The sequence below is a fragment of the Tenrec ecaudatus genome, chromosome 5, assembly GCF_050624435.1.
Source record: "Tenrec ecaudatus isolate mTenEca1 chromosome 5, mTenEca1.hap1, whole genome shotgun sequence".
In the NCBI taxonomy this organism is placed as follows: domain Eukaryota; kingdom Metazoa; phylum Chordata; class Mammalia; order Afrosoricida; family Tenrecidae; genus Tenrec; species Tenrec ecaudatus.
In genome coordinates this window covers 78,548,455-78,563,638 of record NC_134534.1, presented here as the reverse complement: position 1 = coordinate 78,563,638, position 15,184 = coordinate 78,548,455, and the positions used below count along the sequence as shown (strand labels likewise).

General features: G+C 42.0%; 1 protein-coding gene and 1 non-coding gene across 2 annotated transcripts in view; both read left to right on the top strand.

Annotated features, from left to right (window-relative positions):
- PRKDC (protein kinase, DNA-activated, catalytic subunit) overlaps positions 1-15,184 on the top strand; it is a 208,396-nt gene that overhangs the window by 39,140 nt on the left and 154,072 nt on the right. The window contains exons 28-31 of the mRNA XM_075549648.1: positions 3,148-3,242; positions 4,372-4,471; positions 5,823-5,956; positions 10,164-10,418. Of these exons, the coding sequence (XP_075405763.1) occupies positions 3,148-3,242; positions 4,372-4,471; positions 5,823-5,956; positions 10,164-10,418 (584 nt within the window). The remainder of the gene's footprint in view (positions 1-3,147; positions 3,243-4,371; positions 4,472-5,822; positions 5,957-10,163; positions 10,419-15,184) is intronic.
- Positions 12,822-12,958, top strand: LOC142449593 (small nucleolar RNA SNORA70). Its single transcript, XR_012784731.1, has one exon. It is a non-coding gene; the product is annotated as a small nucleolar RNA SNORA70 (small nucleolar RNA).

Genomic DNA, 15,184 nt, shown 5'->3' with positions numbered 1-15,184 from the left:
CAGAAGAGTGGAATCTCTATGAGTGTTTGCTTGTATGCGAACTGACTACTTGTAATTATATAATTTTTAGCATTGTAATGCTCTTCCTTAGCATATATATAAAACTTATAGGAAAATAATTTCTGTATACTCACTGCCTAGGTTATGAAACGGAATTACTTGTCCTTGAGTTTATGAATTTCCCAATTCCATATTTCCTCCTCATCTTTCCAGATATATTCTTTCTCTTGACTTTTTCTTTTTTTAATCATTTAATTGGGGGCTCTTATAACAATCCATACATCAGTTGTATCAAGCATATTTGTACATATGATACCAGCATTATTTTCTAAGCATTTTCTTTCCATTTGAACCCTTGGTATGAGCTCCTCTTTTCTGCCTCCCTCCCTCTCCTCACTTGCGTGCTACTGATCGTCTTACGTTTCTGTGCGGCCCTCTGTATTCCTTCTGACATGACTGAACCTGCTGCTTCATTCTGGACGGCTGCTGGCAAGCGCAAGAGCACCTATGGAAGTGTGGGTCAGCGTTCTCACTGGGAGAGGAAGGGTCCTAGGAGACATCAGTCACAGAGACTGTTCATCTCCTGAGAGGGTAGAAAGTCCCCACAACATGAGTAGGTAGGTCAGGGCCCACGGTCTGTACTGGGACTCAGGCCTTTAGAATCCAGCATGTGAGGAGCTATCAAGGTGGTCAGCAGCTGTGTCTGGGAAAGTGTCCTCGGAGGGTGTGCTCCCCTTCATTTTGCTGTCAGCTCTCCGTGGCCTCCATGCACCTGCAAGGAGTAGGCCAAAGAAGAACTCTGTGGGGTCGGTGCTCGTAGTCAGTGAATGCAAGCCAGCATGGCAGGAGGACGAGAACTTCAAGTAGATGGTCAGAAGCCAAGTTCATGTAAGATTGTAGGTTGGGCTCAGCTGGCATTCTGTCCAGGCTGAGGAAACCATACTGCAGTGGATTTTGGAGCCCCACCCCCTGCTTGCCCACCTGGTGTCCAGGATTTCCCTTGATCTCCTCTGCTGCCCCCGGAGCACCCTTTCTGCTCCGGTCTCGGTGTATGCTTCTTTTTCCCTCCATCACAGTTCCTTTCCTTGATCCACTCTCATCTGTCTAAACGCATTTCAGATGGCTTTTGAAGAAAGGATGCATGAGAGATGAACTTGTCGGGACCTTGCATATAGAAAGAATATTAACATAATATTCGAATATTTTCTTCTGTCATGCCCTTGAGCTCTTTTGTACCTACTTCTGTGGAGAGCACCGCTTTAGAGTACCGTCTTGTCACGCCATTTCTTCCGGTCACTTTCTTTGGTCTCCTGGCACGTGAGATAAAAACTATTGCGCTTAGCCTGACCTCAAGAGCTCTACAATTCAACTCCAGTTAGCCTGTGTATACTTAACACAAGTTGCTCATCCAAATGAGCTTTCTCTTCTCGTGTTTTGTACTCTGCTCGTGTTTTCACCCTCTACACATTCGGATTTACTTGTATTTAGGGCCCCTTAGTCTCAATTTCAAGTAGGCCTGGTGGTGCAGTGCATTGCGAGTTGGGCTGGGAACCACAAGGTGCATTTTCTCTGAGAGAGAAAATGCAGCTTGCTGTTCCTGTCAAATCTACAGTCTCGGAAACCCACAGTGACAGTTCTCTGCCCTGTAGGGTCACTGCAGCAGAATCGACTAGGTCGCAGTGAATTTGGTTCGTCTCAACTTCAGATCTGCCTGTGAGATCCTGGGGAAATGTGGCTTGTGGAACCCTGAGAGTCTCTACCTCTCCTGGGATTTAAAAAAAAAAAAAGGCTAAAAAAATTCCTACCAAATTGTTTCCTTGTTGGCAACCTGTTCTCAACCGTGCCTCCCTCCAGTACCTGCTGTGTGCTGTGTCTCATGAAAGCCTTTGCAGTCAGTGCGCAGTAGCCAGGCCTATGTATTGCCCTGGGGCGGAGGCACAGGGAGAACGTCCAGTTCTGATGCTTAGACGTATATGTCCTGTGCCTTTCACATTGGGACTGATGGTTTCCTGTCCTCCTGTATTGAAGAGCATGTGTCCAGGGAGACATCTGGCCTCTGTGCTTGTCAGTAGGCTGAGGGTCCCGGGCCACTGGGGGGTGGGGGTGGGGGAGGGGGGCTGGCAGTAGTCTTCTTTGTAAGCAGGTTACTTGCCACATAGTGGGCTGACTGGTGCCACATACACCGGAGTGCTTGTAAAAGACTTCAAGTTCAATTCCTGAATTTACTTTTTATTAGGTTGGTTGAATCTCTTAAATTTCCTCTCTTAAAAGTGTGCAGCTATGACAGCTTGTTTTTGCCTACATTGAATTTCAATGTGTGTGTAAGAGTGTCACCAGAAGACTACTTCTGGTGTCATGTGCCGGGAATGGCTGCACAATCAAGGGCTGCACTTGTACACGGAGGGAACCTGCTGGTGCTGCTCCTGAGCGGGTTTTGTTCTTTGAGAAGTGTTTTCAATTGTTCTGTTTGGGAACATGCAAGCCATTTAAAAAAAATCATTTTATTGGGGGCTCGTACAACTCTTCACAATCCATACATTCATCCATTGTGTCAAGCACATTTGTTGCCATCATCATTCTCAAAACATTTGCTTTCTGCTTGAGCCCTTGATATCAGCTCCTCATTTTTCCCCTCCTTGCTTCCCCCTCCTTCGTGAACCCTTGATAAGTTATAAATTATTATTTTGTCATATCTTATCCACTCCCTTCACCCACTTTTGTGTTGTCCATACCCCAGCGAGGAGATTATATGTAGATCCTTGTAATCGGTTCTCGCTTCCCACCCCACCCTCCCAGCATTGCCACTCTCAGCACTGGTCCTGAAGGGATCATCCGCCCTGGATTCCCTGTTTCCAGTTCCTATCTGAACCAGTGTACATCCTCTGGTCTAGTTGAATGTGTAAGGTAGCATTGGGATCATGATGGTGGGGTGGGGTAGTGGGAAGGAAGCATTTAGGAACTAAAGGAAAGTTGTATGTTTCATTGTTGCTACACTGCACCCTGACTGGCTTGTCTCCTCCCTGCGACCTCAAGCCATTTTAAAAAACAAATTTAATGTATGCATTTTTTAATAATGCCTTCCTACCATTTATGTCTGCTTAAATTCCCCCCCACCTCCGGTGAGGCTTAATATTCTTTATGTTTCAGGGAAGAAGAGTCCTTGGTGGAGCAGTTTGTGTTCGAAGCCTTGGTTGTCTACATGGAAAGTCTGGCCCTGGCACACACAGATGAAAAATCCTTGGGTACGTTTTATCCAGCTCCCTGCTTTCCTGCCAGTAGTTCTGTTTGCTTTGAGAGTCGTTAAAATTGCTTGCTTTGGCCTTGGTTTAAGCGCCGGTGATTTCTCACGAGGTACTGTTTTCTTCTGTCCGCCCATCTCTCACTTGGACATGATATGTGGACATAGGACATGTGCCCCTCTGGTTTGCAAAGTGCTAGCCCACCACTTCTTCCAAAACTGACCTCATCCCCCATTACCATTGACCTTGGCCCCTTGCCTAACTGGGAATCCTGCCCGGCGGGTGGGAGAATTTCATTTGAGCAGGAAGAGCATGTCGAGGCTTTCTCTCTTTGTGTCTCAGTCACAAGCTGAGGGTGGGTGGTGGGTGGGTGGAAGGTAGGAGACTGGCAGTGGGGTGGCTACTTGTCCAGATGTTGGTTTCTGCGTATATTTTAAAAGGCAGCTTGAGAGTTGTCGTCACTCATGTTGATAGTCTACTGTTGGCAGAAATGCTTAAATGTAGTCCTCGCCATCAAGGACTTCAAATCACTTCATCTTTTCTCTGCCAAGGGTACTTCACTCTTTCCGAAACTGCTGCCATAGTTCACAGGCACGGAAGGAAGGCTTTGTGTTGGTGCTCTGCTCAGAATAAGCTGTGTCAGGTGGTCCTTTCCAAGGACCTTGGCTTGAGAGGCCTCTAATTATTTCCCTTGCACCTCCTTCCACAGCGGCTGTATGATTAAACTGCACTGAATAATTAACCTGGCTCAGGAGAAAAAGACACTGAAAAGCTTACGCTCTTCAGTCAAAGCCTTTAGCTGAGGTCTATAGACTACTGGTCCATGGGTTTCAGACCTGAAAGGTCCCTTCAGTGTCACATCCGCAGTGTGATGGTTGTGTCTAGCCGGCGTTAGGCAGGCATTAAATAGATGAGACGAAATGGGGTATTACTGTGAGTGTGCCTCTCCACCTTTTGGTTGTCATCCTTTTGTCCTGCAATCTTATTAACAATAGGTTTTGTTTTCAGATGTGCAGTGTAAATCGGTTATTTAAATGGCATTTTCTTAAAGGGAAAAGAGACTGGATTGTTAGGAAAGTGATCTGTTGTATTACAAAGTAGGCCAGTACTAACTGTTGAGTACTGATCACAGGTACAGTCCAGCAGTGTTGTGCTGCCATTGACCATCTGAGGCACATCATCGAAAAGAAGCACGATTCTTTAAATAAACCCAAGAGACGCCGCTTGCCCCGGTAGGTGGTACTGCTTCTGTCAAAATATTTTATTTACAAAAATGGAATTTTTCACTGTTTTTAAAAAATATGTAAAACTATGTTTGCCAATTCAATAATTTTCTTGCGAACAATTCAGTGACATCCGTTTCATCAACCACTATAGTTCTAGTGCTCAGATTTATATCTCTTGTTCTACTGGGACCAGGCTGTTTTGACTACTCTGGAGTTTGGGAGGTGAGAAGCCTTCTTCTTTGTTGTTTTCTGAAAGTAGTGCTTTCCTTACACTGGGTTTCTTTCCTCTCCATGTAAGTTCACGATTCTCTTAACTGTCACTGTAGTAGAGTCAATTCTGACTGGTGTGGACCCTGTAGGACAGCATAGAACTGCTCCGTTGAGTTTCCAAGACTATAGCTCTTTAAGGGAGTAGAAAGCAAGTTCCTCCTGTGGAGCTTGTGGTTTTGAACTCCTGACCTTGTCTTTAGCAGCTGAACACGTCATCCACAATGACACCAGGGCTCGTATCAGCTGGTGATTAGTTCTCTATTTCTTTAAAGAATGATGGTGGGGTCAGGATTGGACTTGCATTATATGTATAGGTGGCTTTGGGTAGTATTGACATGTTCACAATGTTAAGTCGTTTGATCTATGAGCATGGAACATGCATTCATTTATATAAGTCTGTTTTTGTTTCTTGTAGTAGCTTTTTAGTTTTCCTTGTAAAGGTCTTTTGCTTCTCTGGTTAATTTTATTCCTAAATATTTAATCACTTATATAGCTATTGTAAATTTTATAGTTTTTCTATTTTTTTTTTGAGAACTCTTTTCCTCAGTATACCGGAATCCAGGTGTTTCGTATGTTGGTCTTATATACTGCCACACTGCTGAATTTTACAATTATTTGCAACAATTTTCTTGTCAAGTTTTTGGGATTTTCTTTTCTTTGGGCTTTTCTATTTGTAGAATTGTACTTCCTTTTTGCCAATTTAGATGGATCTGAATTTTTTTTGTTATCTAATAGCTCTGACTAAGACTTTAAGCACAGTATTGAATAAGAGCGGTGATAAAAGGCATCTTTGTCTGGTTCTGGTTTGTAAAAACCCTGTGTTTTAAGCTATATTCTAAAGGAAACATGAAACATATCCTTTTAAGAAATAGCTCTTAGTTTTTTTGCCATGTTAAAAAGAAATAAACGCGGTCAAGCAGCATTTAATATCCATTTAACCTGTGAGATTTTGATTATATTTAATGACAAGCATTAAAAATAGATGGAATGCCTTTTCATTTATTCTGCTATGCTTCCTGGACTTCTTTGGTAAAGTGAATGTTCCTGGTTGGGAATGCATTCCTTACAGTGCATTGTCTCTTCACAGAGGGTTCCCGTCTGAGCCCTCACTGTGCCTGCTGGACCTGGTCAGGTGGCTTTTGGCCCACTGCGGAAGGCCCCAGGCGGAATGTCGGCACAAGTCCATAGAGCTCTTCTACAAATTTGTTCCTTTATTGCCAGGTATGGTAATCCTTATGCTTTATACAGTGACCGTTTTCAATTGTACTAGTGTTACAGAGATGGTGAATGAGGCCGGGTTGATTAGAGAAACATTTCTAATGACACTCAGAGATGTATAAGAAAGAACTTTGTGTCAAGAAGGAATTATGTATCAAGCAAGCAACCCAGCCTAGTCAAACTCAAGTGAATGAATCCACTAGTAGTCCATAAGTTCCTCCTTGGACTCCAGAAGCCACATGCAGTGACATAGACTGCAGGAAGACCACGGGCGGGTGGGCGAAGAGTTCCTTGCATCCAAGGTCAGTGGAAACGTGGCAGAGCTCTTACATATATGGCCTGGGTAACTTCTAATGGGAATTGGTGTACCGCCTGCTCTTGACGAGACAACACTAGGCAAATGTTGCTGGATCCCTACCGTGTTTCCCCAAAAGTAAGACATCCCCCGAAAATAAGACCTACCTACAGTTTTGTCTCTCGCCGAAATATAAGACATCTCCCCAAAAATAAGACCCCCTGAAAATAAGCCCCCCAAAACTACCGTAACTCTGGACTCGGGACTGTGGCAGCGGACGCAGCTCCCTGTCGGCTGCAGCACAGCCAGAGCAGACAGGAAGTGCGAGGTCTCTTTTAATAAAACAATAAACAATAACTGTGTACCGTATTCTTCTTCATGGAAAAATAAGATATCCCCTGAAAATAAGACCTAGCATATCTTTGGGAGCAAAAATTAATGTAAGACACTGTCTTATTTTGGGGGAAACAGGGCAGGTAATGCTGAATGTGACAAAACCAGTGAGACACATTAAGGTATTGCTCTTTTTTCTTCAACTGTCAGGTCAACTATCATATGATTGTATACTGTATGTAATAAAAAATAAAAATGTATTGCTATAAAATAGCTGAAATCTTTATTAACCAAAAATATCAAAATGGAAGCTATTGTCGAACATCCTTCATCAAGAATTACCATATATACTCGAGCATAAGCCCACACAAATATCAGCCAAGGCACCTAATTTTACCACAAAAACTGTATTGAAAATGTGCTGAAAAACTCGGTTTATACTCGAGTATATATGGTATATACTTCTGAAGGGGATATTTTCATTGCTTTAACTTTTCCTTGAGGAATTCTGTGGTCTTTGCTTTACACCAGGAGAAATGGCAGTTGGTATCCTTAAGAGATTCAAAGCATGTTCCTTTTAAGTGTTCTTTGACTTTTCTGAAAAAGGGTCTCAAAGGGGGAGATGAGGACTATAGGGTGGATGGGATAAGGTTTCCCCAGGAAATGCTCACAGGAAACCCTTGCCACCCATGAAGACTGAGCCAGCTTAGTGAGTGATACCAAACATTTTCTCAGGGCAACTCCCTGCCCTTTTTCTCACTAATGGGCAAATGACACCGGGACGGCATCGGACCTCCTTTACTTCACAGACAGGGAGGTGGCTCAAGAGAATCCGCGTTAATAACATCGTCCACAAAAACATTGTGTACATCCTCGTCGGTTGTGTAGTAACTTGGGTCTGAAAAGCTCATGAGGAGCCAGCCCTCTTAGATACAACTGTTGATTTCTCTCTGCCTGGAGGAAAGAAGAATGAAGAAAATCGAAGATACATGGAAACAATTAGTCCAGTGGACTCACTGACCATGTGAACATTAGCCTCTGAGACCAGAAGACCTGGCTTCTCCTACCAACTGCTCAGAAAGTGTGATCACATGAGAAGGTCTTGGATAGAGTGGGAGTATAATGAGAGACAAGAGAGAGTTCTAGAAAAGGCCAGACTTACTGCTCCTATATATTGGTGGAGCTCTTGAGACTGTGGGCCTTAATCATCTTCAGGTCTGGGAGTGAGTCCACTCTTTTAACCAAACAATAGATTTATAAAGGGGGCAGTAACCCTAGAGAGATTTGCATTCCTTATGAGCTATTTGAAATCAAAAGGAAGGGCAGGCAGCATTTATCCCGGGACAAAGTTCAGAAGAGTTAGGAAAGAAAGGAAATAGGAAATACAGGGAGGGAAGGGGATGAGATGTTAGTTTGTGGTGATTCTAATCAGTGACATGTAACAAAAGATCCATGAATTGTTGAATGGAAAAATGCTTTATTGTGTAAATTACTATGTAAATCCTCACCCAGGTCACAATTAAAAAAGAAAACAAGACATTCATCAGCATAAGCTACCTATTTTGATACCTCTGAGACAGACGTGCCCTACATGCCTCCACACTCCTAACTTTTTACCAATCGCCATACCAACCATCCTCCCACTGCACTCTACTCTGCCTGTTTCAATCATTCCCTGCCATGGCTGTACAGAACTCACAGACAATACTCACTGGTGTTGGATTTTTTTTTAGTGGAAGTCTCGGGTCATAATTCAGGATCAGAAATGCTTAGATGTAATTCTCTGATAAGAATAAGCTCCTATCAGCCATGCCCAGAGGCAAGCCTCCTTGTGGCCTTCTGTCTGTGGACCTGGACCGTGCCCTGCTCGGGCAAGTATTTCCAAGCTCTTTTAGCTCTACCAATAAGTAAGTGCTCAGAAGCATCCCATTCAGCCAGTAAGCCTCTGCCTATTGGTTTTAAGAAAACTTCTGTGGATACTTTTGATTTAGGGCTTAAAGATTTTTCTCGAAGCAATAATGCGGGACTTCATCTAGCCTCCAGGCCTCCAGAAAGTTTGGATTCCATGGAAATTTGACATTCTGTTTTCCATATTCCCATTTTTAATCAGAATTCTTCTATGGAACATTTGATTAGAATGTTTAGTAATGGTAACCAGACACCATTCAGTTCTTTTGAACTCATGGCAAAGGAGGCAGTTATTCGTGTAGGCAATTAACCATGCCTTTCATCTCCACCTTCTATCCATGGCTGTCCTTCCTCTGTTGATCCAGGCAAATAGAGGTTAATTGGTGCAACTTCAATGGTTGTTTGTCAGCCTTTGAGACCCCAAACGTGATGCAAAAAATTAGGAGGTAGAACCAAAACCCAAACAAACCAAAACTCACGTCCATTGAGTCGATTCCAACTCATAGTGATCCCATAGCACAGGGTGGAACCTCCCCTGTAGGTTTCTGAGACTGCAACTGTCAATGGGAGTAAAAAGCTACATCTTCAGGAGACCAGCTGGTGGATTTGAACTGTTGATCTTGTGGTGAGCAGCCCAACGAGTAACCCACTCGGTCACCAGGAAGTCAAACAGATACACTACATTAAGTCCATTAACCCAGATGTCCCATGAAACCATGACCCTAAATCTCTAAACCAGCGGTTCTCAACCTGTGGGTCACGAGCCCTTTGGGGGTTGAACGGCTCTTTCACAGGGTCACCTGATTCATCACAGTAGCAAAATTACAGGTATGAAGTAGCAACAAAAATAATTTTATGGTTGGGAGGTCACCACATCATGAGGCACTGCATTAAGGGTCGTGGCATTAGGAAGGTTGAGAACCACTGCTCTAAACCACCGTGCCAAATGCCAAGAGGCTTCACATGAACAGCTCAGTGCTACTCTTTGTTGTTGTTTTGATTATATCTATCGCATAGCTTTGGTCACCTTTTACAGGTGTACAGCTTAAATGCTGCTTGATAGCCATTACTAAATTTTGCACTTGATCTTAGCGAAAAGGCCGAGAAGCGATTCCAGTACTAAATTTCGGTCTCTATATATTTACCTTTTCTTGTCTTTTATGTAAGGTAGGCCATATAATATTTGTTCTTTGGGATAGAGTATACTTCTCAGTCTAATGTCTTTTAGTATGTACGAAGGCTTAAATTCTCCTTCATCTTGTGGCTATTGTGAAAATTGCTGCAAATATTGTTTGAATCTCTACTGTGGAGCCTTTTGAGCATAAACCTAGTAGTGGGATTTGTGGATCATATGATATTTCTTTTCTATGTTTATTTTTTTAGTAACTGTCACACTTTGCCATAATGGCTATACCATTTTCCTTCCTACCAACTGCGGGAAAGGATTCCCATTTCCCAGTACCCTATCCAATATTTCTTATTTTCTGTTTGTTTTCTATCTTCACCGCCCTAGCAGGAAAGAAATAATATCTCATTGTTTTGATTTGCCTCTCTGATGGCTAATGACATTGAATATCTTTTTTGTGTGTTTGTGTGTTGGCTGTTTGTATGTCTCTTTTGATGACATGCTGTTTGCTATATGTGACTTAAATCTGTTTTTTGTTTTTTTTTAAGGTAACAAATCTCCTTCTGTGTGGTTGAATGATGTTACCAAGAAAGAAGGCATTTCTTTTCTTGTACACCATTTTGAAGGCGGAGGAAGTTGTTGTGACCAGCCTTCTGGCATCCTTGCTCAGCCCACCCTCAGCCATCTGCCAGGGCCCTTTAGCCTTCGAGCCACCCTGCAGTGGATGGACATGCTGCTGGCAGCCCTGGAGTGCTACAACACCTTTATCGGCGAGAAGACCATCGGGGCCTTTGAGGTCCTGGGTAGGTAAAACTAAGTCGGTGTTTTCCAATCATGCAAGGGAACGCTCCGGGAAATACCCTTCGATTCAACTGCTTTCTTCTAGCCTCATGTAGCTATAGCAGGCGTCAGACTTGGTCCTTCTGGTTAATGCTGTGCGAGGTGCTTTCTGCATCCTCACTGGACCGCCCAGCCAGGAGTGTGAACTAGATGACAGAGCCAAGGCCACGCAGACCTGCTGAGAGCTGTGTTCCTTGAGCATGTCTTCAGATTCTAGGTGACTCTGGGTGGTTTTACCCTCTTGTGCATTTAGTTTGCTCGGTGGTGCGTTTGAAAGTTTTTTTCGGGCCTGAAGCGCTCTGATCTTATTTCATGCTTCTGTTAGAGCGGCGGTTCTCCACCTTCCTCATGCCCCGACCCTTTAACACAGCTCCTCATGGTGTGGTGACCCCACCCCCACCCCCAACCAGAAAGTTATTATTTTCATTGCTACTTCCTCACTGTCATTTTGCTGCTGTTATGCATTGGCTGACCCCTGTGAAATGGTTGTGTGACCCCCAAAGGGGTCGCGATCCACAGGTTGAGAACTGCTTTGTTAGAGTGTCTTGTTTTTCTTACACTTTCCTGTGAGTTCAGCTTGTTATTGTAGCAGAGTGGTGGCGGTGGCTGGTGTTTGCAGCTGGCAGAAGGCAGGTTTTGTGTTCTCTTTAGCTTGTGTTGAGAATGTGTGTGTGTGCGCCTTAGCTTGTGCTGGGAAGGATACTGGCAGGTCTCTTCCTCTTAGTGACTGCAGGCGGGTTCTTGGAAGCCAGCAAGTATGCTTCATTAGGGAGGGAACCTAACACCTATCTACTTTGGAACTCTCCGACTAGATAGATGTATCTCAGCCTTCTCAGATTCACCTACATCCTGTCTCTGATGGATTGAAAACATGCTACTATCTAACATGGTTCTTATGGTAGACAAACATCCAGTGCAGTGCTTGGTGACAGTGGTTTACTAATTAATTCTGTCATTGATGAAATTAGTGTAATGGGAATATGGGAAAAAGGGATCAGGCTCTTATTTTTAGCTGGACGAGTGTGGAAGCTGGGTATGTGGAGAGTGTATGTGAATGCATGCATGTGTGCTCAGATATGTAGGTAAAAATGCGACACTTTAAAAATAGGTATGTTAGCTCTTACGTTTGTACTGCTAAGCATAGGTCATAGTTTGTTTTAAAAGTTTAAACAAGGAAAAGCTCAAGAAGTATAACATGTGAAACCTTCAGCCTTAATTCTGTTCTTTAATTATAGACACTAACAGCAGTTTAATGTTGACTCTTCCAAACTTTTCAATGCCTATAAGATTAGTATATAAATATATCTTGAGTTTCCATTTTATATTTAATAAGATTATTATATGTACTTTACTAGTATTTGCTTTCTGAAAAGGAAACCTCCATTGAGTGGATTCAGACGTATAGTAACCCTCGAGCACAGAGGAGACTTGCCCCTGTGAGTTTCCAAGACTGTAACTAGTCCTCCAGGAGAAAGCCTCGTTCACCCTTTAACCACATGGTGGCTGGTGGTTTTGAACTGCTGATCTTGCTATTAGCAGCCCAACGTGTTGGAAACCTTCTATGTCAGTATCCATATATTGATTTAATTTAAATCACCACCCAAAAAGTCATTACTGTTTGAGTTGATTTCAATTTGTAGTGACCTATAGGCCAGAGTATAACTACTCTCTAGTGTTTCTTAGCAAGCCAGTGCCACATCTTTCTCCCACAGTAACTGCTGAGTTTGAACTGCCAATCTTTCCGTGAGCAGTCAAAATGCTTAACCCACTGCGTCACTGGGGCTCCTTAAATGACCACAGATCCTTAAATTATGTGATTGGATAGCAGTTAAAGAGTCTTAAGGTTGCTTCTTTATTTTCCTAGTTAGGGCGGGAGAACATTAAAACACTACCTTTCACTTTGATATAGCTTCTCAAACTTATTTGGCCTACTGCCCCCTTTTCAGAAATGAAAAATTACTCAGTGCCCTGCTGGCAGTTAAGAACTTTGGTACTGTAGTCCCTGACGTGGGATAAAGGTAGGTAGGTGTCTGCTTTTGCAGGCCTTTTGGGGTATTCTAGCCTCTACCATAGCATGGTAACTGTTTTAAAGTTTACAAATAAAAGTTCCTTTGTAGCTTTAAATAATTGAAGAAGAGTATCTGTCATCATAGCTTTACATGATTGAAAAAGTTAGAGTATCTGTCCTCTAATAAACTTGTCATATTTTAAAATAAAACTATTACCATTACTTTAAAAAGTGTTTACTCATCAATAAATATGACAAGCATAGTTCTAATTTTTCAGACCTATGGACAGAATGAACATCACTACGGGTGCTTAGAATAAGCTGTTGGCGCAGATTAACGTTACAAGGGAGTAAGGAGCTGCAGCCAGTTAAGCTGACCGTCCTCCTTCCTGTGGGGGCCGGTGTGCAATGGCTGCAAACAGCAATCCTCCTCCTCCGTAGTGTATGCAGCCTACCGGCATGTAGAGGCTGCCCTAAGGGACCTTGCAGACAACCTTTGCTGCTCTTGGATGGTTCTGGCCTAGCAAATTTCTGTGGTCCTAACCTAGACTCCAAACTGGGATGCGAGGTGCTTTAGGGAGACCCCAAGGTAGAGAGGCTAAAGTCCACATTGGCCAGGTCATCATGCTCATCCACACCAAGCTTCAAAACAAGGAGCAAGTGATTGAGGCCTTATAAAGGGCCAAGTTCAAGTTCCCTGGGAACCAGAAGACCCACATGGGATTTCACCAAGTTTAATGCGGACGAATTTGAGGAGATGGTGACAGAGAAGCGCCTCATCCCGGATACCTGCCAAGTCAAATACACCCACACCCCTGGCCCCTTGGACAAAGGGTGGGCCCTGCTTTCATGGAGACCTGGGAAGCCCTGGGCCCTGCCTCACCTGTGCCCACCAAATACATTGAACTTCCTGGGGGTGCAGGGGAGAGTAAAGAGTATGATATGTGCATAAGATCCCTATAAAACTTACACTAGCGAAACAAAAAGTATACTCGGGGAACCTAGATAATGTAGCAGATTTATAGCCACCATCATCAGCTTTAAAAATAGTTTCTTCTTTAATAGTTGGAAATTTTGTAAAGCTTTTCCAAACATTCCTATTCCATTCCCTGCATTATTTTATCTTAAAGTACCGTGGTCTATGGCTCAGTTTTTACCCATAGCCCTATATATTTACAACAAAAGAATTCCATGTTTAAAGATTTCTTCTGAAGTAAGTTATCAATATATTTATTATTAGGGCATTTAAAATTTATTATAATTTAGAAAACAAAATAGATATATGTTGATAACTACTTATTATATATAAAATGTCATTGTAACACTAGGATTCTGTTTTCCCAGTTGCATATATTTTTGTGCCCATACACTTCACATAAAAAAGTGCCATATTTTATTAATTCTAAAATGTACATTTTTCATATTTAACATCTCTGTGGTCAGACTGAGTCTTTTTTTTAATTTTAAAAAAATTATTTTAATCATTTTATTGGGGGTTCGTACAATTCTTTTTTTAATTTAATAAATCTTTTTATTGGGGCTCATAAGACTCTTATCACAATCCATACATACATCAATTGAGCAAAGCACCCTTATACATTTTTTGCCCTCGTCATTCTCAAAATCCGCCTTCCACTTGGGTTCCTGGAATCAGCTCGGTTTCCTTTTTTCCCCCTCCCCCTCCTCCCTGGACTCTTATTATTAAATTCCAATATATTTGGCAATTGAAAATAGAATTCTTCATATACTGTCTTTTGATTTTATATGTATCTTCTGAATTGCATGCTAAAATTATATATATATGTATATATATATATATATATATATATATATATATATATATATATATATATATATATATATATATATATATATATATATATAGCAATAGATCACCAGAGTTATTTTTGATGTTGCAAGGTTGGTTATTCCTCTTTAAGTTTTGTTGACAACCAAGAATTGGAAGCCATATACATCAGCATTTTGCATTCCCTCTCTGGGGCTCTGTGGTTTTAACACCCCGGGATTGTGAACACCAGTGAGATGGGGCAGGGCTAAAGGTATGCTTGTCTTTCTCGTATCTGAGTTGGAGTTTATGCTAATGATCAGGAAGGTTCAGGTTAGCTATCAGAGAAAATTATTTTGTGATAAAGCAAATATAGAGAAAAACAAGAATAAAAATGCTCAAGAATAAAGTCAAAATGACTAGGTAGTTAATTTTAAGAGGGTAATAAAATAAAAATTGCTACCGTTTGCTCAGTGGTCAGCATATGTTGGGTACCAAGTCTAGTCCCTTAGAATGATTGAGCTGCACAGTGAAGTGTAAGGTATACTAGTTAGCTATCCAGTTTTTGCAAATGAAGCATAGACTTAGAGAAGTTTAATGACTTTCCAGAACTTATACAAGAAACTATAGAGTGAAGATTTGATCTGTCCCATTTGTCGCTAAAACTCACTCTTAAATACTAAAATACAAAATAATATTTAGAATCAGAAGTATCAACAACACAAGATTATTTCAATCAATTGTTAGAATAGATTAAATCCTGGAAGGCAAGGAAACATCCGTCAATGAGAAAGGAATTCACACTCCTCGGGGCTACTCCCAACTCTGTAAAAAGCAGCTCTGCTTTACTAGAGACCTCCGTTTATAATTTCTGCATGTAATAGTAATTAATTCCAATGAAGATAATGTGGTGGTTAAAGACTCTTTGAAGACAC